Source organism: Coturnix japonica, chromosome 3 (genome assembly GCF_001577835.2).
Source record: "Coturnix japonica isolate 7356 chromosome 3, Coturnix japonica 2.1, whole genome shotgun sequence".
In the NCBI taxonomy this organism is placed as follows: domain Eukaryota; kingdom Metazoa; phylum Chordata; class Aves; order Galliformes; family Phasianidae; genus Coturnix; species Coturnix japonica.
The window spans coordinates 50,495,479-50,519,515 of record NC_029518.1 but is presented as its reverse complement, the minus strand read 5'-3'; the positions used below and the strand labels follow the sequence as shown (position 1 = coordinate 50,519,515).

The window sequence follows — 24,037 nt, the reverse complement described above, 5'->3', positions numbered from 1 at the left end:
GTCTCAGTTTAAAACTATTTTCCCTTGTCCTACCACTATCCAACCCTTGTAAGCAGCCGTTCTCCCTCCTGTTTATAAGCTCCCTTCAAGTACTGGAAGGCCACAAACGAGGTCCTTCCTGGAGCCTTCTCTTCTCCAAGCTAAACAAGCCCAGTTCCCTCAACCTTCAAACAAAATAACTATCTTTTTTTTTGTTGTTGTTGTTTGTTTGTTTCTGCATTTAATATGCAAGACACAGCTTTATTTCAGTTAAACCAAGTGACTGATGCTTTGGAGTATTTCAGCTCCTCCTCCACACTATAATCAAACTGGAGTTCTCCCTATGCTGCACTTGGATCCAGTTCAAAGTATCATTCTGTGAGTAGTTAAGCCTACTCACAGTTCCCATTAAATAAGCTGTAGTAAAACACATCCATTCTCCATTCTGGAGATGGCAGATGGACTCGACCCTACAGAACTCTCTTCAGCTGGATGGTTCCACCTACCCTCTTCCTGAAAAGTTACAGACTTCAGTAAGCAAAACAGTCTGGCTTCAACACATCCCAAGATTAATCTGCCAGCTTTGGTTCAGAAAAACACTGCATCTAAGTGGAAGAGATCCATGTGCAGAGTAGCTGTGCAAAGGAGCAACATATGAGAGAAAATTATTTTCACAGGAAGTCTAAACAAACTTAGGAATTACAGAAAGCAAGGAAAAATTTATAACAACTTACAAGTATTTAAATAAAAAGATCAAAGAGTCAAAAAATTATGCTCTAAGTTATTTTATTCTCCTTACATTTTATAAAATAAAATTAGCCAGAGTTGGCACAACTTCTACCACACAGCAAAAGAAACTTCTTTTTGTTTTGTTTTTTTAAATAAATTTAGGGATAGGAAAAAAAAACCCTGGTACAACACCACATGCCATTCTCTTGAACCCAAAGTAAATAGTTCGTTTTACCCTACGTCTGCGTTCAACTCAAAATATATTAGACCAATAAAGTTACTTTACTGAATTAATGTGCAGCAAAATAAAAGCAGATCAAAGAAAATATGTAAACAATTTATGTCTAGAAGGAGTTTGCTTCATGATGATTCATCCCTTTTTACCACCCCCCCCTCCCTAATTCAACTTTCTAATATTTTTCCATCAGGCTCTTTGACGGTAAATTCCACATGGAGCAATAGTTGGACTCTTCCGATCAGCGAGTGCAACAGCAGCGATTTCTTGTCAGTTGGCATCTTGTTTTGCAGTGGGAGAGACTGATGAAAGGCTCCCTCAGAAGTCCAATTCAAACTAACTTTTGTGACCGCCTTCTTCCTCCCAGTAAATTGCACTTGTTCCTTCAGCCGAAGTAACTGGATTCTTAAACAGAAGTTTGGATATCTGATTGCATTTTGGTTGGATTATGAAAGTCCAGGCACTGCTGTCATTCTTTAATCTAAAAATCAAAGCAAATAGAAAAAAATAGTGAAAAATGAAGTACTAACATCTATATACTACTATAGACTATAGACTTAACATTAAGTATATATAACATTAAAGCACAATAATTCACAGAGCCTCCAGTAGACCAGAGAGAAGCCAGAAATTTTCAAGCTTGCACTAATGACAACTGTTGACATCAAGCCACTCACAGCTTCAAGACTCAGTACCATAACTTTGTTAATATTCCTAAATTTCTCTCCCTCAGGTTTTTATCAGAGCTTAAATTCTAATTCAAAGATCACAGCAGTACTTTTTTTAAAATCACAGAATCACAAAATTATCAAGGTTGGAAAAGACCTAGAAGATCATCCAGTCCAACCATTCCCAATACTTCCTAGCTAAATCATATCCCTCAACACAACATCCAGACGTTTCTTGAACACTCCCATGGTCAGTGACTCCACCACCTCCCTGGGCAGTGCATTCCAATGCCTGACTACCCTTTGCGAGAAGTAATATTTCCTAATGTCCAGCCTGAATCTGCCCTGGCACAGCTTAAAATCATTCCCTCTAGTTCTATCACTGTCTACACGAGAGAAAAGGCCAACCCCTAGCTCACTACAACCTCTCTTCAGGAAGTTATAGAGAGCAATAAAATGCCAGATAAAGGGTCAGTTGTATTTTTTGTTCTTATCAGAAAGTAAAGCATTTATATTTAGCCCCATGGCTTCGCTTATACTTGCTTAGAAAGTATCTATTAGTGTTGATAAGAATATTAACAGACAACTACCTTCAATGCTAACAGACTAAGATTGGAGACACAAACTAGCCATAGTAAAAATGGCCAATACTGCTGATTTAAAAATCCATTATTCTTATTTTAAAATAAAAACAATTTTCAATAATATTTACACAGTCAGTTAAGTTTCCAGTTAAGACCAATACTAAAAACAAAATTATTTTTAACTGGTCAGAGGGGACACATACGTACAAATTTCAACAGTTAGTGTTTTCCTTGCTGTCTCTTTTTCAGCAAAGTTAATTCCCTTTTTAGGCTAAAAGGCATAAAATCAAACATAAAAACTAAATGATATATGAAAGTCAACACCATTCCTTTACAGTATAAAAATTCCACTATAACAATACCATACCTCTGTGATAACTCCTGCAGCAATCGTGGAACCACTGTAGCGTAACATAAACCTCCCAAGCTCTTTAAAATCTTTATACAACTCTACAGCAACTGGCCTTTGAGTTTCTAGTTCTATTAAAGCGTTCTGTCCTTTAGTCAGGAACCTAAAAGTAAATAAGCAGAAAAATATTACAAATGTACACATATATATATGAAAGAGAACAGTGAATAATTAGAAAAAATAAACTAATAAAGCCCAAAGTTAAATCAAGTTTGATTTAAAGTATAACCACAGGCACCAGACTGAAATTGCATTTGCCTGGAGCACAGCTTTTTAGAAGACATCTGACTTTTAAGAACTTCCAGAGAAGGGCATCCACTGCAATATCTGGAAAACTGTTTATAAATGAATTATCCCATTAACACCTGGATTTTACATCTAACAGAAATCAAACTTGTTTCAAACCCAAGTCCCATTAACGTGGGAGCCAACCCACTACTCTATAGACGCCGTGATTTTTCTTCTCGTTATCTTTCAGAAGTCTACATCATTCCATTTCTGGAAAATGATGATTTTGATTATTTGTTTGACAAATAGCATCTCTATGCAAATACAGCTTTCAAATAACAAGAGGGACATTTTTATAGGTTAACTTGCATGGGAAGGTTCTGTTTGATTCAGACTGACTATGTAGCAGAATTCACAGTAACCCATTTCTACAATTACACTCATTTCAGGAAGAAATGAGATAATGTAAAAAAAGATCTATCTTTTAAGCACACAGCAATTTAGGATTCATTCTCAATTCTGCAACTGACCTTATGTAAGTCATTTTACTTCTCAGGTGCTCAGTGCTTATTAAGTGGAAACAATTTTTTATCTCATCATAAAGCACTCTGAGATCTAAGCACTGAAACCAGCTAAAATAATGAAAACATATTTTAATATCCTTGTAAACATATTATTGCTTCAAAATAGAATTTGCTTGATAAAGCCCACTTTCACTTAAACTCAGCCCATTTTTTTTTTACATAACCATTAAGTATTCAGAAAACTTACTTAGGTTTTTTCTTTGTCACTTCACCAGTGCTTTTATGCAGGACACTCAACAGTCTTCTAATAGTAGCAGGTTCACTTACTGTTTGATAGTGTAAAAGCACCTAGAATATAGTTTTCTGTTATTAAATCTTATAAAATAATCAGAAATCCCAGGTGTTAGTACTCCAAAACACAAAGCTCTTTTAAGGTTGATTTTTTTTTAAACAAACGTGTAAAACTTCTCTCACTTCACATTCCAATACCGTTTTTATTTCCTAAGCTTTGTGATCTCTGCCAATACAACAAAAAGTCCATGTATTATTTAATTACAAATACATTTTTCAATCGTAAGTGCTTAGTTTGCTCCATGTCTATGTAATTCTGTAGTATTAACCATTTTTTTTGCTGCTGTTTTCAAGGTATCTTACAACCAAGTGCATCAATATATTCCTAACAGGGTACAGGCTTTCAAAAGAACAGCCTAGCCTGACTCCATGCTAGAACATGTTCTCCAAAATGGCCTAGCTAAGCATCAGAAGTCAGCAAGATGCACAAGAAACCATGGTAGCATCTTACATCCTCTTCAAGTTGCAGCACAATCAGTTTCCCTTAGAGGGAGGGAAATCCTTTTGGATACTAAATGACTCCTTACATTAGACATGGGAAAGCATGTGGAGAGAAAAAGCCCTGAGCAAGTTGCAATGAAAATAACTTGCAGAGAGACTTACAGGGAATCCTTTGGTGACTGGAATCTCAATATTGAAGATGAGAATCCGAGCTCTGAATCGAGTGCAAACTTTAACAGGTTCCTTGGGATCACAAAATACACAGCCAACACTACAAATAATGAGAACGAAAATTATTTTTTTAACAAGTGTCACATGATATGTCATATATATGATATAAAAAAATCTAACAGCCATTCAAAAATAAATAAATAAATCCAACATGTTTAAGACATGTAAAGCAAAGACTACAACATTTTAATAGCAGCCAGGAGAAAAAAATAATAATCAGGAATAGCTTATTAAAAACCTAAAACCCAAGTAATTTTTGTTCGATATCTACACTGTTTTACGGATATGCATGACGAGATCTGTCTAGTTCAATGAATAATTACATCCACTGCTAATCAGTTTCTAAAAATGTCATCGTTTCCTGTGTGTAGGTACTTTGAAGAATTAGACTTTCATTCAGAGATTGTTCCAAATCAACAGCACAAAACACTGCAGGGAATCCAAAACGGCAGTGATGCTGTAATTTAACTAATTTGTGGACAGATTAACATAGTGATGAGGACTTTCAAAACTCTCCCAGGAACGCCTGCATCCAAAGAGCTCTACTTCTAATAAACTGAGTCACGAGGAAGCTGATGCTCGTTACACATCATTAAGGTAGACTAGACAGCTTTTCTAAGCAGCTAATTTTAGGCACCTAAAATGAAAGTTAATCCCACCCAGAGAATCATGATCAAAACAAGTGAAATGTATATGGTTAAACCTACATATAAGAAGTAACCAAATTTCACCAAAATCAAGATGACGTATGAAGTTCCCTTCTTGATGAATCTAGTGCACCCCCAGAAAAGAAATGACATCAAAGTGAAGAACTGCATCAAGCCTTCATTCAGTAAGTAAATTTTATTTTCCATTTAGTGACTACATACCACAGGAATGAGTTTTCTTTTTTTTCTTTAGAATCATAACATAAATTTGCAAAACTATCAAAGCAAGACATTTTCCAAGCAGTAGTTTGGAAAGTTCATGTCTGAAGTCCAATTTCATTGTAATAAAGCTGTACAGATCACAGATCCAATTATCCAGCTTGAATAACAATTGCTACTTCCCTAAAATCTTGAGGCTAATGCTCAGCACAAAAGCTAATATACTAAACAGACACAAAGCCATTTGCTCTGTCTCCTTGAATGCATCAAAAGAAAAAAATATAAGGGGGTCAAGCAAAGTATTTGCCATGAGATAAAGTGACTGAACATGTTGAACAAGAAGTTCAACATCAATTTCACTTGTCCAGCTTTACTTATCTGTATGCAATGGCAGTTGTTTGGATGCATTTTGATAGAATAATTTTGACAAGCTCTTCAAAAAAAATAATCTTTTATTTAGCAGAAAGAATCCATTTCATTTGATAATTAAGATACCTAAGGAGAAGTCTTGAGGAAAAAAGCTTTGAAGGCTGCTAGTGTCAGCACAAAGCACAACAGCTAACAGTATTCTTCTGAGGCTGCCGTTGTACTTAAAGCAGATGTTTCCAACGTTTCTACATGCAAGCCAGGTGATAGGCATCACTTCGGTTTTAAATATCCTGGTAGCCACATCATTCTTCAAGTAAACCGCTAATTGTTAAGTGTAATGGTTATAAAGCTTTTCATTAAAAACAAACCGTTACTTAGACTGAAACTCAGTTCTGCTCACTTGATTTTGATGATATCCATGCCGGTCAAAGTGAGACTAACGTGATCTCCTGCTGCAGCCCAATCAACCGGTTCATCGTGAAGTGTGATTCCTGGAAATGAGTAAGAACAGAACCGCACAGTGAAGTACCTAGGTTCTGAGTTACAAACAAACACCTCTGTTTGGGCCATTTGTGCTTCATCAACCATTACTCATCAATTTTCATTATGAATGGATTGAGAGTAAAAGCTTTTTAACTGAGAACTCTGAGGAAGCTTTTTCCCCCCCCCCCCCTCTTAGTAAGGACTCACTATTCTCTAACCCCACCCTGCACAATAACATGGCTTTATATAAGCCATAAGAGAGGCCGTGGCACTTGTCACATAGCGCAGATGACGCAGTCCTGAAAATGCCGTAGTACTGAAAATCTCCGTGTCTGCCCCACCCATCCTTTGAGGCACATGCACACCCTAGACCGCATCTTTCATATACTTTAATGGTACTATGTCAACTTTCATTTACCTTAAGTGGGTTTGCTAACTCTTTCATAAAAAAGTGTAACAGATGCCTTTCGTTGACGGCATCGCATCTATTCGAAAGCACCATTAGAAGTAATTTTATTCTTACCTTCATGTTATCCAGCTAAGTAGGTGAGTATAAGACTAAGTTTAACCCAACTTAACATTCTGAACTTTCCCGTAGACACCAAGAATAATATTTCTCAGAAAAAAACAAACCCTTTTTATAATTACTGCATACATTTATAGAATCTACTTTTATTTCACTTCAGACTGTGTTTATATATTTGCAAATCTGTTTCCAAACCATTTGTCACAGCCACGTCAGAAAGTATCATTCAGCTACAAGCATGTTAAGTATTGCTTTTTAAACAGTTTTATAATTTTTACCTATATATGTGCCATCCTCACAGAATGATTAAATAAAGTTCAGCCTCTTGAAAATGAAAGACTCATTCTATTGGGCACGCTATATACACTTAATATAATAAAAGACACATAATCTTTTTTTCACATTAAATGTAAATAATACATTCAGATTAGATGTTAGGAAGAGATTCTTTACTCAGAGGCTGGTGAGGCACTGGCACAGCTGCCCAGAGAAGCTGTGGGTGCCCCATCCCTGGAGGTGCTCAAGGCCAGTTCAGCTGGAGCCCTGGGCAGCCTGAGCTGGTGGGTAGCAGCCCACTGCAGGAGGTTGGAATTGGGTGGTCTCTAAGAACCCTTCCAATCCAAGCCATTCTCTGATTCCATGATTAATGAAGTAATGCTCTCAATTTTCACCAGTGTTTCAGACATATGAGTAACAGTTCACAAGGGAACCATGGAAGTGTACATAGAATTGGGTAATCTCAAACCGAATGTGACCAAAAAACATTTTTCCCCACCTCTTCCCTCACTCTCAAAACAAAGCAGTTTGTTTTGAGCAGCAGTTCATCATCCATGTTATTGTAATGTTCTCGTGCATTGCTAACAGTGTGTGTACAAAAGTACAAACAGGCACACTGAAGAGCTTCTCTAAGTAAGACCGAGCAAGCTGGTTTTGGAACAGAGCAGAACAGTCATACTGACATGTTGCTGAATTCAGATTAAATAGTTAGATACTGAAGCCTATTTATTTATTTTGAGGTCATAATTTTTAATTCCTTGGTGTATGCTCAACAAATCTGTTTCAAGGACAGAAAACTAAAACAGCTGAATACTCAATGTCTTGACTTAGCAGTTCCTCCTTTTGGAGATGAAATGCATTCAAGATTAAATCCAATTTTCTTGTATTTTGTCAGTACTAAGGACAACTGTATCCTGAAAGTTTGTATACTTATGAAAGGATTGGTAATAAATCTCACGAACAAACAGCACAGACCTAATTCTCAAGCTTTTTCACTTCTTAATAAGCTTAATTTCTTGTTCAACATCCTCAAAACTCCTAACAGCAGCAACCTAAAAAGCATTTTTGCACAGCAAAAATGAATATTAATGATTCTTGTATTGCATTTTAAAAATATATATATATTGTTGCAATTCAGAAGATTCTTTTTTAATAGATACTTCATAAAAGAAAGCCATGAGGCCATAACAATTGGAATATCTGATATGGCAAAAAAAGGTTAAAAAAAAAAACCAACCATGTAAGATTTCACATACTCTTCACAGACATATTTATACAGATACAGTCACATCTAAAGAAATTCGTTTTATGCTTTCACATTTTATGTTTGACAGTTAGTATCAGTTTGACAGTCTGTTACCATTTCAGTTACTGCTTCTAGCCCAGTATTGACCTGAAAGTAAACACACTTCTGAAGACTGTACCTTTTGCAGTGCAAGTTTCATTGGGAGGCATTGCCAGAAGTCGTTCTCCAACTTGAATATAGCCAGCTTCTATTTTTCCAGTCACACAGAATCCTGATCCTTGGTCTGCAATAAGCACAGTAATACTCTGAAACAACTTTGTAAGGTCAATTTCCCATCACAAGTGAGCCCTTCAGAAACACACAGATAAGTTTTTAATATAATGAAGACTTTTCCCCCAGTAGAGAGTTCAGCACTTGCAAGACAGCCAGCTGTGCATCATTGTGAAAATGAAACATTCAGTTCAAAACCTCTTGATCTTATGTTTTTCAGAACTAAGGAGAAATATCCTTCTTTAAACAACTGTAGGAGCACAAAGAAATATATTTTTTAGCTTTGCAATATTAGATTAAGCACCTTCATTTCTAGGTATTTTATTTAATTCATGATTTTCTAATTAGAGCTAAAAAATATACCACAGTCATAACAATTTTCATGCACACAGGTGCAACTTCCTATGCCATTTACTGTTTAACTGAGTCAGAGCTCTACATGCTCTGTTTGCATATTTCATTTACTCCTAGAAAAATCAATAAATGATTTGGTACTATTTAACATGAGGGGTTCTTATAACTGCAAATGACTTAGGTATTTCTAAGTAGAAGATATGCAATTTGATTTAATTCTTGAATGCCCACATCCCTAACTGATCCTCTGTTCATTACTTGAACAATTCATCAATTACTTTTAAAAGGGGTGCCACACGTGCACATTTGCAAATACACACCTTAAGAAATGCTATCCCACAGCAAATGCTTATGGATATTTAAAAAGAACCATCTGAAGTGATTCTACATAGACAATGCAAACAGCAAATATACACTGTGATGAATATTAGAAGGCATTAATCAGCAAACAAATCAGTATTTTTTCTACCACTTTAATCTTGAGTCTTACACCTCCAACATTTCTTTTTGCATTCGTAATTGTTATTGATGAATGTTTCCATCTAGCTAGCTGGAAAATCATTACCAGCATGTCTGTGAGCTAATCTCCCCTCTACTTGTTCTGGCAAACAAGATGAGCACAGTCAGTTAACAGATGACATAGGATGTCAAAAGAATAGAAACCTGAAGAAGCTGCTAGAAAAATATTCACATATCATGGTACATAAGCTATCTCAATACTGTACCAAAAAGAACCTAAAACTAGCTCTGTAAGCACATGCAGACAACCACAAATATGAACTGGTTCCTGGTTCCCAGCCATCTCCAAGCATAATCAAAAAACAGTTCTTTCAGTACATCACCTGCTCTGGCTTGGTAGACCAGTATGTTGTTTGAAGCCTTGCACATGCTGACTTCGTTCTGAAAAGCACCAAATTCCTTCACTTCCCCATGAGGATCAGTGCAAGTACAAAAACACAGTGGTGGACAGAACTGGGCCATAAAAAAGGGGCTTTATTTCTACACACCATGCTAGTTAGGTTCTGCCAGGTCACAGTTACCATCCACAGAATTGTGCATCTTGGCAACCAATGCACTTCTCAAGTCAGGTCAATTCATACCCTATAATGAGCTCAGCAGTGACTGATACTACAGTGAAAGCAAACTTATTTCCAGAAAGCTCTTGTCAGGAGATACCTTGCCTGAAGAGAACATTAGGAGGTCTATGGAGGATGGTAACTAAAACTAGGCTGAGGCAGATGAAACATATGCATTACAACCTCAATAAAGAAAGGGGATTTCCAATCTGCATTAAGAGTGAACTCAACGCTCTCACTTTTTACATGGTTTAGCTTAGTTCACAGGGCAGGAGAAGCATAACTACTTCTCCTGTATACGCATGCACGTTGGAATAGAGCTGAGAAAAACTGTTGCTTCTGTAGTGGCATCTGCAGTTACTTACTCTAATGGCATCCAAGTTAATTAAGTCCTGATATCACAAGTTTAAAAAAAAAAACCAAAAACCCACAACCTAAAAAGCACCCAAAAGGCCACATTCAGCAATGAACAACATCTGTAAACTGAGTTTCTTTCCAAAACCATTGTTGGTTTGCTTACTTTAGCAAAATAAAACATTCTTCCAGAGAACAGATTTAATCTAAATTGTTAATTTTGTGAAACATCACTCAACACAAAAATGATTATCACAACAACAATTATTATTTTGAAAGATAAAAATCAGAAGACCTCAGAATAGATTTTTCCAATTACAGTCAGTATTTCAACCTGTTCTGTTCATATTTCCTAAACAAACAGCCTATACCTAAATTCAAATTTCTTTTAAAATACTGACCCAAATAATATGTGATTAGAGGTATTTAAAACATTTTTTCTTGCTGCCATTTGTTCTGCAACATTTCTGAAGGAACCTGCTGAGAGTTTCAAATTAGATGTGTTATAAACCTTATTTTTAATACATTTTCTAAATGTAAATACACTTAACTCAGAAAATATAAAGTTTATCACAAAAATCTTAGCTCCTCACAGCATTCTATTTTCTTCAGGCCATGGCAACAAAACCCGGTTACTGTTATTGGCTGTCCATATCTATACTAGCTCTAAGTAGCAGCTTGTAGCCTTTCAGTTTATCCTTCGCTGGCTTCACCAAGCCACCCCCTTTCCTCTACTCCCTCCCCAAGTTTTATCTGAATATAAAAAATGAACATAAAGGAAAGAAGTCACAGTTTAAAAAAATAATAATAAAAATTAAATCAAATCTAGGACTGAAAGGTAAAAGGCCTAGAAACTGCACTTGCAAAGTCAGAGAAGTAGTATTCTAGGGAACAAAAACAGGTTTGGAAAAGAAAGGTTGCCAGATACTGTCCTACAGAACCATCAACTCATTACATATCTTGTTAGGAAGTCACATAGATTTTTCCTCAATTTTTTTCCAATACGTTTCTCCTTCAGTGATGATGTCTAAAACTCTAAAAAGAACAGTACTTAAATTACTAATCCTGTTCAAACCTACTGATAGACATAAAGGTCCTATTTTAACACACCAATTTTTACATCTCTTTTCAACACCAGCGTTAAATAATGGAGTCATTCTGGTGAAAATATTAGAAAAATAACCAACCTTTAAAAACATCAGCAACACACAATCTAAATGGTTTGTCCACTGATCTTTGCGGTGGCTTGAAAGAATCTGCAATAAAATAAAAGTTGGTAAGACCTTTCAGAATATCAATATTTTAAAAATGCTCAACAACTTCTCAATTGGGAACGAATCAACCCTATTGCATTCCAAAGACTTTATCCTGCATCTTCCCCATAGTAAGTATTTTGACATGCACAAGACTGAGACATATTTGTTTCTAAATGAGAAAAACTGCACTCACCAATTTGCTCTAACAAACACTTCCCTTGATACCATTTTGTGAGGTCACTTGACTGACTTCTCGTGACTAGATTTTCACCACCAAGACCACTTGTTGGAATATAAGCCACATCAGATTCCTAATTATGAAAATAAACAGAAGTTAATCAGATGCTGTTAAATGCCCCTTCTACCATAAGCAAAGGCTGCATTTTTCAATCTAAGCTATATTTTGTATTTATCCTGGAGAAGGCAGGTTACTTGGTGGATCTGTTTCCTTTCTGTTTATCTTTCCTAGCCACAGTGCTCCAGCAAAGCAGTTGAGATAACAACATTAACAACTAGAAACTGACTTCAGGTAACTAACTCCAACTCCTTATCAGACAGGCATGCCTTAGTCTGAACTGCTGTTCTACACGGGATTTCAGGAAGGCTGCAACCAGTTCAAATAGATAGTTCAAACTGAGGAAATGCGAGAAATAGAAACGAGAATACCAAATAGAGTATTCTTTTAGTTCATAATCCCTGCTGAGACCGGCTCCAATATAAAATTATCTACTGTAATTCATAAAACATTGAACATTTCAGCAATCTTTGGTCTAATCTGCTTTCAAAAAACAATTCCAAGAGACTATAAACAAGACAAGTGTCCCAAAGATTCAACAGACCTAAGAAAAGATGACGACAGAAAGAGTATTAAGGAACTGATTAACCTTACATAAGAGTCAGAGAACACTCTAGCAGTAAGAAAAGGAATCTGCTATAACACGTGCACATATGACAAGCAAAAAAAAAGATATAAAATAACCTGACCATAACAACCACTCATCCAAATGCCTGAATAAAGCAATGAAGACCTCAGAAGTCTATGTTACCTTGAAGCCAGCTTGTTTTAGAAACTGGCCAAGCTTACTGGTAATCTCCTGGAATCTTTCTTGTTGCCAACTGACCTAAAAAAGAAATATATCATGATAGCAAATCGTAGATTTCTAACACATTAAACAACAGTTGCATGTCATTAAGTCTGTAGTACCAATTGGGCTTCTCACACACCGCACCTGCAGATGTTGTAAACACAAGATTTCCAAGTGGGTTAATAGTTGAATAAGTAAGAGCAAACAAACATATAAACTGATTTGATTAATCCTTGCACAGCACCTTGTTGTTCTTTTGCTTTTCTTTTTTTTAAATGTTCACATAAAATTTAGATTAATGAAGATCATATATCACAGCCAAAATCTAAAACACAACAAGTAATATGTAACACACTTTACAGATTTAAATAAAGATCTTGGACTTGACCTGACTGACCAGGTCTTCTTCACTAGGAGAGTGGTTAGGCCCTGGAACAGGCTGCCCAGGGAGGTTGTGGATGCCCCTTCCTTGGAGGTGTTCAAGACCAGGTTGGACGGGGCCCTGGGCAACCTGATCTAGTAAAGGTGTATGTTTGGTGGCCCTGCCAGGCAGGGGGGTTGGAACTACATGATCCTTGAGGTCCCTTCCAACCCGGGTCATTCTGTGATTACCAAAATGCCCTTACAGATGCTACTGGATTAGCACCTTAGTCCAAATTTTCACACCTCTACTCATTTTAACACCTAAACTATTTTTCTAGTGTGCTTTAAAATATACTCAAATAGAAAAGTAGTCTATAGCCTAAATAAAGGACTAAGGGCTGAAAATCAAAGAAAGAAGCAATTTTGTTATTAGTTTCATAATACTGATCCTTAAAATCCATCATCTAGGATCAAGAATCCACAGTCCTAGATAAAACCCTTTCATTTAGCTGAGAAATTTAAGCAAGTACCTGGTCCATTTTATTGACTGCAACAGCTAACTGTGTGACTCCAAGAGAGCGCACTAATAATCCATGTTCTCGAGTTTGTCCACCTGTCTCAAATCCTGCTTCAAATTCTCCTCTGCTGGCGTCCACAACCAAAATAGCCACATCAGCCTGGATTATAAAAAACAAAAGCAAACAAATAATCCCAAACAATTAAAACTGTTTACGAGATGGCAATAATCTGACTAAACATGTCTATCAGCAATAGCCCACACAAGTGCACTTCACAGCGAAGGAATACTGGATGCAATTCAAACACAACTGAAACTGTTCATTTTATCTGCTTCATGTCCATTTCACTGAGGTATCATGGCATTACATCACCTCATGTCATTCACCACTACTTTATGTTAAACACAAGCCAATGCTTGGCTAAGGAACCTATCTTCTTCAAGGCACCCACTTCGTTGAATGGACCTCAACTAATGAAAGTGTTATTCAACCAGAGACAACTGCTCTATGTTGCCTGTTGATGTTTCACAATCTATTCAGCACAAATGAGCACACCAAACTCAGAAATTGGAAAAGACCAAGTAGTCTACTACATATTTTATCATCTAAGCAAACTCTCTGCCATGACATTAAAAACAAAAAGTGACCGCACAATCTACAGCACTGTAGAAGAAAGAGCACACAAAGAAAAAAAGACAGATTTTGCTGTCAACCTTACATGCTGCTATATAATGTGCCTATTAAAAAAAATAGATAACGAAAGCAATCAATAAATAACTTTCCCTACTTTTAGAAGTAACAGCCAGTTAGACAACAGAAAGAGAGGAAAGACGTGCTTTTTCATATTCTTTACATATGCAAGCTACAGGATACCAGGAGAAGAAACAAAGCCAGCATCACGGTGCCCTAGTCCAAAATACCTCCCACTGACCCAGATGCAAATTCCCCACATCTCACACAGAGAGGCTTGTGCATGCATGAGAATAATGAAAGGGTGAGGTATGAATTTCCCCACAGCTCTGAGCCTCAGAAGTGCATTGTGATAGATGTTTTCCTACAAAAAAAGTTGTTGTTTTTTTGTTTTTTTGGTGTTGTTTTTTTTTGTTTGTTTGTTTGTTTGTTGGTGTTTTTTTTTTTAAAGTTATATGGGGAAAAAAATGTCCTTGGAACTCAAGTGAATTAACTATGTATTTAAGGCTAGATCCTGATCCTGATAAAGCTTATTTGCATTTTGTGCAACAGCAGTTGCGGATTCACACTAACAGAATTTCCCCTGATACGAAGGCATCAGGGCCATTCTTGCTTTCTTCAACCCATTTCTTCTCTGCTGAGGCTACCTGGGTATCAAAAGCTTGCAGTTTCAGTGATTTCCATAATAGGCTTCAGAATACAATTGCCCCTCCCAGCCCTGAGAGAACAAAGAAATGCATCAAGCCTTAGCTGGCAAGCCTCGTCTTCTGCTGAACTGAGGCAACCACTGGTAGGTCCGCAAGTTGTATCTTAACACTTACTGTTTGCATTACTTTTTTCCAAAGATGTATACAAAACACTTTAAGTCAAAACTGGAAAGAAAATAGTGTGGTTGAGTCAGCATCTTTTAGCATTCTAAAACTAAAGCACTAATTCTGGTTTCAAAAATCCTGATCTTCCTGCAGTGTATGCTCCACAATATACGTAACTACACATGCCCTACACCACACTTTAAGAACTTTGCCTGTCCTTTTTAGCCTAACCACTGAGTCACAATACCTGAATTCTTACCCAGCCTCTGCTACAGACCTAGAACCTGATTTGGGGCAAATGGCTTCCCTATATCAGAGTTACTCTCTCTATAAAATCATAGTAAGAGTACCTATGCATGCTAAGATCATAAAATAAAACTGAGAATTTGGGTTGTAATAATGCAATGCACAAAACACAAGCCTCTACACAGTATGTGTCACAACACTTCAACTCCTGTAAATCAAGGAATTGGTTCTACTATTAAAAAAAGAAAAAAAAAAAAAAAAAAAAAAAAGGAATTTTAAACCATCTCTACCTGTGCAGCTCCTGTGATCATATTTGGAATGAAGTCTTTGTGGCCTGGAGCATCCATCAGAGTAATTACTTTAGTCTTCGTCTCAAATTTGGTCATACCCACATCCATTGTTACTCCCCTTAAACAAGATATACATGGAACAGATCATTAAAACTGTTTTGAAAGCTCTACAGACATATAAAGTAAGCTATTAGGAACACAATCATGAAATTACAGAGGTAATAAATTTCATTTGATTCACTTTGCATCAAAGAACTGAAAGAAATTTTGTTTGCTGGAAAAACAGACCTCTAAAACTGTCTTTCTGAAAGTCTATTGTCAATAAGAAACAAAAGTCAAGCAAAAATATCAGTTTAGAGTTTAGAGATGTTTTCCTTTAATAATTGCAATTTATCTTCTGAAAAGTCTAATAGCTAAGTGAATAAATGATGGAAAGTGAAAAAAGGATAATTAACAGCATATATATATACACACACACACACACACACACAGATGCTCGCAACAATTTTTCAAGAAAAGTTTAATTGTTGTTAATGTTTCACTTTGCATAGATAACAAATACATGACTATATTTCTAGCTTATTGTTTTAACCACAGTGCACCACAAGTAGCTTGTATTCATAAGAGCAGTGAAAATAACTGTTCTAATCCAGCTATATCTACAGATATGAAAAACTTCTCCCCATCAGCTTTTCCTCTCTTACATACTTCAAGAAATATTAGAACAACACTACTAATACTATGTAGACTTTGTATCATTTACTTGGAAATAAATATGAGGCATTACTTTTGGAGCAACCTACATATCTATAGCTACATTGATATAGACACACATACAAAGGAAAGTTATTTATTTCTTTTTAGCATAATATATCATGTTTATTTCTATGCACTTTCCTTAAAGGTCATATACATATATTTTTAATTAGCTTCACTGCTTCATGATTACACGCTTTTTTAATATAGTAGAAATTTAAATTTCTGTAAATGTTTTTTTTGTAAACAAGATAATCAATGTAGTGTAAGTTCAGGTGTGCACCAAGATTTTAGTGCTTAGTTTACTGTTCTGATCCCCTTTCATACAAACAGTTTAACCCATAGCTTTCCCACGCAGCAATAACCAAGTTGAGAGAAAACTTGCCGTAATCAACCTGTAAGGCAGCTTTAAAGAAAACTGGCTTTTAGCACTGTACCTACTTTACACTCCTTAGTACAGGTTTATGTGAAGAAGCACTGAACTTCTTATTCACATTTTTGAAGTCAAACCGGTATATTAGCTCTCATTTGATATGTACTTTGACAAAGCAAAACATTTACTTGTAAGCACTGAGTAAATATCTTTAAGCATTTAGAATGCTTCTATTAAAGCCTTATTAGTAGATTTCCTAACAGACGTTGCTCTTTCAGAAAAACAATGTTATTTATTTCCCATTAGATTGATAACTCTACCTTTCTCTTTCTTCCCCAGTTTCATCCAAGACCCATGCATACGCAAATGAAGCTTTGCCAGCCTTCTTAGATTCCTGTTCATATTTGTGCATAGTTCTTTTGTTCACATTTCCCAAGAGGTAGAGTAGATGGCCCATTAAAGTACTTTTACCTGCATCAACATGTCCTATAGAGGAAAAACATACCAGTTTTACTGATTTACAAATTTTAAACAACACCACCACATGAAATAGACAAAAATATATGAAAATCAAATGCACGTCTATGCAATCCACGGGAATTTACCAGTACTGGGAGACACTATACTGAAACAGGTACTAATGTTGACAGCCATCTAGTATCTCTATATTAGAACTAAAAAGAAAACACTGCCAAAAACAAAACAACATGAAAGTACATCTTATTAGTCTGTCAAATGCAAGCTAACTCAAGCTCATGGTCTAGCTAAGGAGGTCTGAACGTATTTTCTCCCAAAAGCAAAGGTCAAACAGATGCAAATGAAAACAGCATATGGTGATAAAGAGATGTCAATTTTCATTCTTCATCACTCCCAGATTCAGTCCACAGCATTTTTAAGCTCTATACCTGTAATGTAACATTATTACCTATTACCACCAAATTAAGTAGTTGTTTTCCTCCTTGTCTCTTCTCCAACTCTGCTTTCACATCTATTTGTGGTTTTGTCTTGCTTGTTTTTTTCACTGGAGTAGGCACTGTATTCTGCTCTTCTGAAACCTGCACTACTTGGGATGAAGGAGCAGGTTTTGACACTGCCTCAGGCACCCTAGGAGTTACACTGGCATCTTCAACTGGCAGTCCTTTCTGAGGTGTGGTAACATGGCCATTTTCTTCAGTAATCACGCTATGTGGGGGGGAAAAAAAAGGAAACACAGTCAATGCAAATGTCCAAGAAAATACAGAAATACAGGAGAGAAATAGAGTCTTCCCTTACTTATCACATAAGCCTCAGAAGTATAATATCTGATAATCAGCAACAAGTCCATTAATGTGGAAGTGATAAGGAACTGGATACAAACTTCACAATACCAGCTCTGAACATCTTGTCAGACAAACACTACACAAAAGCAAGATAAGATATCTTGTAAAATTAATGAAACTGATTAATAAAAGCTTCTCACAGCCACTTCTTTTAACATGGAGGGAACGGACTACAACTGAGACTGTCCTTCTCTGCAGTGAGACTACTACCTAAATGAGCTTTGCAGCATCCTAAAATAGCTTTCACTTACAGTACAAGTACAGCTGAATGGAGTGATGTTCCACTGTGAGAACACTAGCAAAATAATAGAAAGAGTAGAAATAAAGCATACAAGAGCTACTGTTTATTGTACAACGTTTACACAGAACCATAACAGATATTCAACATCTTTTTCAATACTTTCATCGCTAACCTGCATGAAGGGTAGCCCACCCTCAGCAAGTCTGCTGATGATACAAAGCTGAGAGGAATGGCTGACACACCAGAAGACTGTACTACAGCTCAACAACACCTGGACAGACTGGAGTGTTGGGCAGGGAGGAACCTGATGAGGTTTAATAAAGAGCACTTGTAGAGCCTTGCATCTGTCAAAGAATAACCGTATACATCAGTCTAGGTTAGGAGATGATGTGCTGGAGAGGAGTTCTGCAAAGAAGGACCTGGGTGTTCTGGTGGACAGCAGGTTGCCCATGAGACAGTAGTGTGCTCTTGTGGCCAAGAAGGCCAGTGGAATCCTAGGGTGCACTAAGGAGTGCAGTCAGTAGGTTGAGGGAAGTTATCTTCCCCCTCTACTCTGCCCTGGTGAGGCCACATTTAGAATACGGCTCCCCAGCTCAAAAAAGACAGGTATCTTCTAGAAGGAATCCAGTGGAGGAGCACAAATGTAATAAAGGGCCTGGAACACTTCCCATATGAGGAAAGGCTGAGTAACCTGGATATGTTCAGACTAAGGAAAAGAAGACTGAGGGGGTAGCTGATTTACATTTATAAATATCTAAAGGGAGGTGTGAGGCAAATGGATGAGGCCAGGCTCTCCTCAGTGGCATACACTGATAGGGCAAGAAGCAGTGGCCTAAAATTTGAGCACAGAAAGTTCCATACAAACACGCAGAAGAACTTCTTCACAGTAGGGATGACAGAGCACTGGAACATGATGCCCGGAGAGGTTGTGGAGTCTCCTTTTATAGAGATATTCAAGACCCATCTGGATGCCCTACCTGTGTGACCTACTGTAGGGAACATGTTTTAGCAAGGCATTGGACTCAATAGCCTCTTGAGGTCTCTTTCAAGCCCTGAAATTCTGTGATTCTGGGAAGTCACATTTATAAGTACCAAAAAAGTTTGTTTTATGCACAATACAAGGCATCTAGGACTGTGGAGATTCGGATTCCCCAGTTCCTCTTCCATCCTGTTCTGCCACAGATTATTACATCAATACTGAGGACTGGCTTGGATTGGAAGGGATCTCAAAGATCTAGTTCCAAACACCCTGCCACAGGAAGGTATTTTCCTAATCCACATATATACGCTGAGAATATACATGATGTGATTTCATACCTGTTACAGACACTAGAATTAAACCCTAAGAAACATCTTCAAGAAAGCAAAAGCTTTCTTGCTTGTTAACAGAGCTCTATGATAAATTAAAGTAAAAAGCAATACAGAAACAGAAGCAGTTACTATAGGCATGAGAACATTATATTAATGCAAACTTAAATACACAAACCACTGTCAATTGCAGTATTTTGAAAATTCCTACAAAATGCTTCTACAAGGAAAAAAGGCTTCTTCCCCTGGAAAATTGGAAATCCTTTCCAGTGCAGTTCCACTGTGGGGCAGACTGCTTTCTGTGGAACTGATTCTGGCAGGTTTTCAGAAGCATTACCAAAAGCTAACACAACTATCTTCATTTCCAGAGTGAATCTTTCAGTCTCCACATTTCATTTACATACCAGTAGGAAGGAAACTTCAGTTTTCCTCTTTTCAACTCTTATAGTTCAAAGTACTTATTTTGGTATGGTACTTCAGAATCTCATGTCCCAGTATCTCTGCTTTTTTTGATAATTCAGTGCAACGTTACTTCTCATTTTCTGTCTGCATCAGCACTCATAGCAGTATTTGCATTGTATTAGTTCCTTTCCATTTCCTGTATCTCAGGAAACAACATAGTCCAGCCAAGCTAGTCTATTCAACAAAGCAACTGAAGCATTACAACCTAAACTGCTAAGCCTTATAAACGTTCAGAATGAATGGAAATTTAGCTCCTATTTACAGCCATAAGCTATGATGGCCATTTTATAGTCTCCTCTTTCTTAACTCAGTTTCAGAGCCTAACTACTCTGAATATACATGATTTGACACCTTTTTTATAAGGCCCAAAGCCAAGTTCTTGCTCTTTACTGTGAGAATCCCAAAGCAGAAACAAGCAGACTTGTTTCTTGGCTAATAATCCAAATCTTAAAGCTGGGATGCTGCATCAAGACTTGATACACAATCATCATTTTCTCCCAATTAGCTAAGCACTAAACATAGCTTATGTCATGCAGGTAGAGGACAGTATCTATGCTGCTGCATAATAGATGCACAAATCTGTTGAAAGTCTATTTCCATGAAGTTATCCTATTAAAATTTTGTAAACCATTTAAAGGAAGACAATATCAATCTACTGCACTTGGTCATACATTCATGATAGTTTTGTGTTTTTTTGTTTTGTTTTTTAAACTCCTTAAATAGTACATTAAGTTCAAGCTGAAAAATCTACTTTGGAATGGCACAAGTATTTTCTCTAATTTCTCTTCAGAGATACTTTATTAAAACTGACTGGAAGACAATCCAGCAAAAATTCATAGGATTGCAGAATTGCAGAGATAAAGTTTTCTACACATTCTAACAGTGTATTTAAAAACACCTGAATTATATAAATCACACCAGACCAGTCTGGCCTGAACCACATATTAAACTATTTAAGACTTATTTGTTAGATGCCTCCCAAAAAGTTAACAATTCTTATCATTTTCCTCTCTTTTTTTTCCCCCCAAAATGAAGTTCAATTCAGTGTCAGCTCAACATCTACCACTTTCACACTGAAGCATTATGATGGTTGATAATATGCAAAAGTTACAGTATAACACAAATATGATATTTCACATTGGTGTCATTTTTTTTTCCTAAAAATTCTAACACTTGAATTTCTAGAAAGAAGCAGCCAGATCAAAACAGCCTTTGCATTCAGCAATCCAGTATTCTCTACTTTGCAGTGCCTGCATTACTTCTAAAACCAATCAAAAATGAGAAACTTTAAAAGGAAAACATGTATCTAAAACTTGAAATAACATGATCCAAAAACATGTTATCCTATAGCTTTCCAACACCTTTTAAAAAACAAAAACATATATTGAAATACAAGTTATTAGTAAGTTCCTAAATTCTACTTACATAGCTAAATAACCAGTTTACTTTCTAGACTCAGAAGGTACTCTCATGATTAAGTACCTTCTGGTGTACCTACCACTGCTATAGGATGCCAAAAGGAGTAGGTATTTGGGTGATTCAAGGAAAAGGCACTAAATGTAATAGTGAAATAATAAGCAAAACATGACTCTAGCCACTAGGCCTTGCTACTATTTCAGGGATAAAGTATTTGAAACTGTTAGTAGACTACTCCATCTAGATTTCTAAAGGTTTCAGATACTATCATGTTCTGGAAGTCTGAAAACATCCTGTTTCATGACAGATAACAGAAGATTTGCCATTCCTATTTGGAGGAAGAGCACTTCCTAACCATTTGCTTGCACCATTGCATAAAAACTTATTAAAAACAGGCTTCACCACCACCGATTCGGTCACAGATTTCTAAAGCTCTTACCACAGCTTTTTCTAAACAATCAGAAGACACATGTCTGGCAAAGATCAACATTTAGTAGAAACCAGAGCTGCCAGGCAAGACACTTCCTATGTCGTCTTGCCAGCACAGACCATAAGATTGAACTGAGTAAAGTGTTATGGTTACATCACTGTTTTCTGGGAACAAGAGGAAATCCTGAAGTACAACATATGCCGTCATAAAACATGCTAAAAGACACTCATCCTCAAGCAACTGTTTTTACTGAGATTCACACTACCAGACATTCAAGGAACCTGAAAGTTTACCTGCTGAAGATCAACTCTGCATACTTTAGTTTTTAAGTATTGTTTTCAATCTTCAAGTCTGGATGCTTCATGAACTATTCTTATACAACCGACTCTTTCGGAGTACATAGAGTCATTACAGGAATGTCTACATTTATTTCCCCTTTCAAGATTATTAATTACACAATATTGGTCAGGCCGGTTAAAATAATCACCATTTTTTGCTCACAATTTTTTCTGATTTCCTTCATGATTAGACAAGAGAAAGGCCCAGTAATTAATCTTGCTAGAGCACCAGAAAAACAGCTTGCCAGAAGTGAGCATGCTCCATTTTCCAGAGACAGTTACAAAGGCAATCAATGTTCAGAGTAATTCATGGCTTCTAAAACTCCATTCATATTTTAATGAAGTTTCATTTATTATTATGAGGTCATGCATCATAAAAGATCGGTATCAAAGACTGAGTAGCTGCTCAGAGAATGGTCAGTATTGTTAATGCTCAACCACTATTTTTAAAAAAGTGGCCCATGAATTATCTTTAAGATTCCATAAAAGTTGACAACAAAAACTAGCATACTGTAGAATCACTTTGGAATGGTGTCTGCACCAACAGCATACAAAGATTTAGCAATGAGAGCATGGAGCGCAAACTGCAAAGGCTAACAAAACACACTTGGTTTAAAATTCAAGTTTATCAAAACTGCTGTGAACAATTCATAATAGTGTGTGCTTTCAGTCAGAGATACAAACTATGTACTTAGAAATAAGTATTAATATAAGCCCTCTGCAGTACATTTATCAGCACATAAGTAACAAAGAGAACCTGAAAAATAATTTTAAAACCCTTCTTGGGCATTAATAAGCATAAATCTATTGTTTTCCCTGATAATTCATCTTTATATAAATTATCAATAAACTAACAGATAAATGCATAGGAATAAAACAACTCTCATACTTATGGAGTTGAGACAGGGAAAAATGTTTTCGTTTGCTTTTCAAGTCTAGAAGTGGACACATAAAAGCTACGGTCATTACAAGCTTTCAAGGCAACAGCAGTGCGTCAGGTAACTTCAGTATAATTAGCATAGACCTTACACAGAAACCATGGAAAAGTGCAAGTCAGGCTCCATCTGTTAGAAATCAGGCAAATTACACACTCCTAAGCAGAGAAGGAAAGATATGGCCAAAGCCACCTCCCTCAGTTCTGCATGACAAACTGCTTCAGTGGTCCATAGACAACAGAGGAGGTCATCACAGCTTCCTACAAGTGTGATTCTTAAAACATTAAGATAACACTGTAATTTCAATTGGACTTTCTGCCATTTTTCTTGATTGGTTCTTCTCAAAATCTCATTCCATTCTCTAATAAACCCCTCTATTACTATTTATACCAGTAAATGCCTAACATCCATACTATTTTTATAGGAATCATAGAATCACAGGATGTTTAGAGTTGAAAGAGACCTTAAAGTCCAGCCAGATCCAACCCTTTGCCATGGGTAGGGCTGTCAACCATCAGATCAGGCTGTCCAGGTCCCCATTCTACCTGGCCTTGAATCCCTATAAGGAAGGGGTATCCTACAGCTCCTCTGAGCAGCCTGTACCCAACCACCCTCAGAAAAGGGTGGGGAATAAGAGTCTTGTTCTTATTAAGCAGCATCGCTAAAATGCTAATCAAGTGAAGTGAATTAAATAAACCTCTTCACAGTACCAAAGATTTAAACCTGAAAATATCACTAGTAGGTTATTTTTTTTTCTTCTGTCACAAAAAAGTACATTATTATAATGGAAGGAAGCATGATACAAACTATGTCAGAGTCTCTAAAGAGCAGAGCAGCTGAGAACCACACAGAGACAACTATTTCTCCTCAGAGACTAAGTCACCATTAGCCTATCCAAGAATTTTTCAAGCCTACACATGAGGAAACATTTTTATTTCACCCTTTCCCTACAAAGTAGACACACTTACACAAGGTGGGGCAGTCATTAAATAAGAAAGAC

General features: G+C 36.6%; 1 protein-coding gene across 3 annotated transcripts in view; it reads right to left on the bottom strand.

Annotated features, from left to right (window-relative positions):
- Window positions 1–748: 748 nt before the first annotated feature.
- HBS1L (HBS1 like translational GTPase) overlaps window positions 749–24,037 on the bottom strand; it is a 62,488-nt gene continuing 39,199 nt past the window's right edge. For all 3 annotated transcript variants that reach the window (XM_032443390.1, XM_015858431.2, XM_015858432.1), the window contains 13 exons: window positions 17,514–17,770; window positions 16,909–17,074; window positions 15,460–15,577; window positions 13,434–13,580; window positions 12,502–12,576; window positions 11,649–11,766; window positions 11,387–11,455; window positions 8,324–8,428; window positions 6,015–6,105; window positions 4,311–4,419; window positions 3,604–3,704; window positions 2,563–2,707; window positions 749–1,424 (listed from right to left, as the gene is read on the bottom strand). In XM_032443390.1, the coding sequence (XP_032299281.1) occupies window positions 1,413–1,424; window positions 2,563–2,707; window positions 3,604–3,704; window positions 4,311–4,419; window positions 6,015–6,105; window positions 8,324–8,428; window positions 11,387–11,455; window positions 11,649–11,766; window positions 12,502–12,576; window positions 13,434–13,580; window positions 15,460–15,577; window positions 16,909–17,074; window positions 17,514–17,770 (1,513 nt within the window). In that variant the 3' untranslated portion in view covers window positions 749–1,412. The remainder of the gene's footprint in view (window positions 1,425–2,562; window positions 2,708–3,603; window positions 3,705–4,310; window positions 4,420–6,014; window positions 6,106–8,323; window positions 8,429–11,386; window positions 11,456–11,648; window positions 11,767–12,501; window positions 12,577–13,433; window positions 13,581–15,459; window positions 15,578–16,908; window positions 17,075–17,513; window positions 17,771–24,037) is intronic.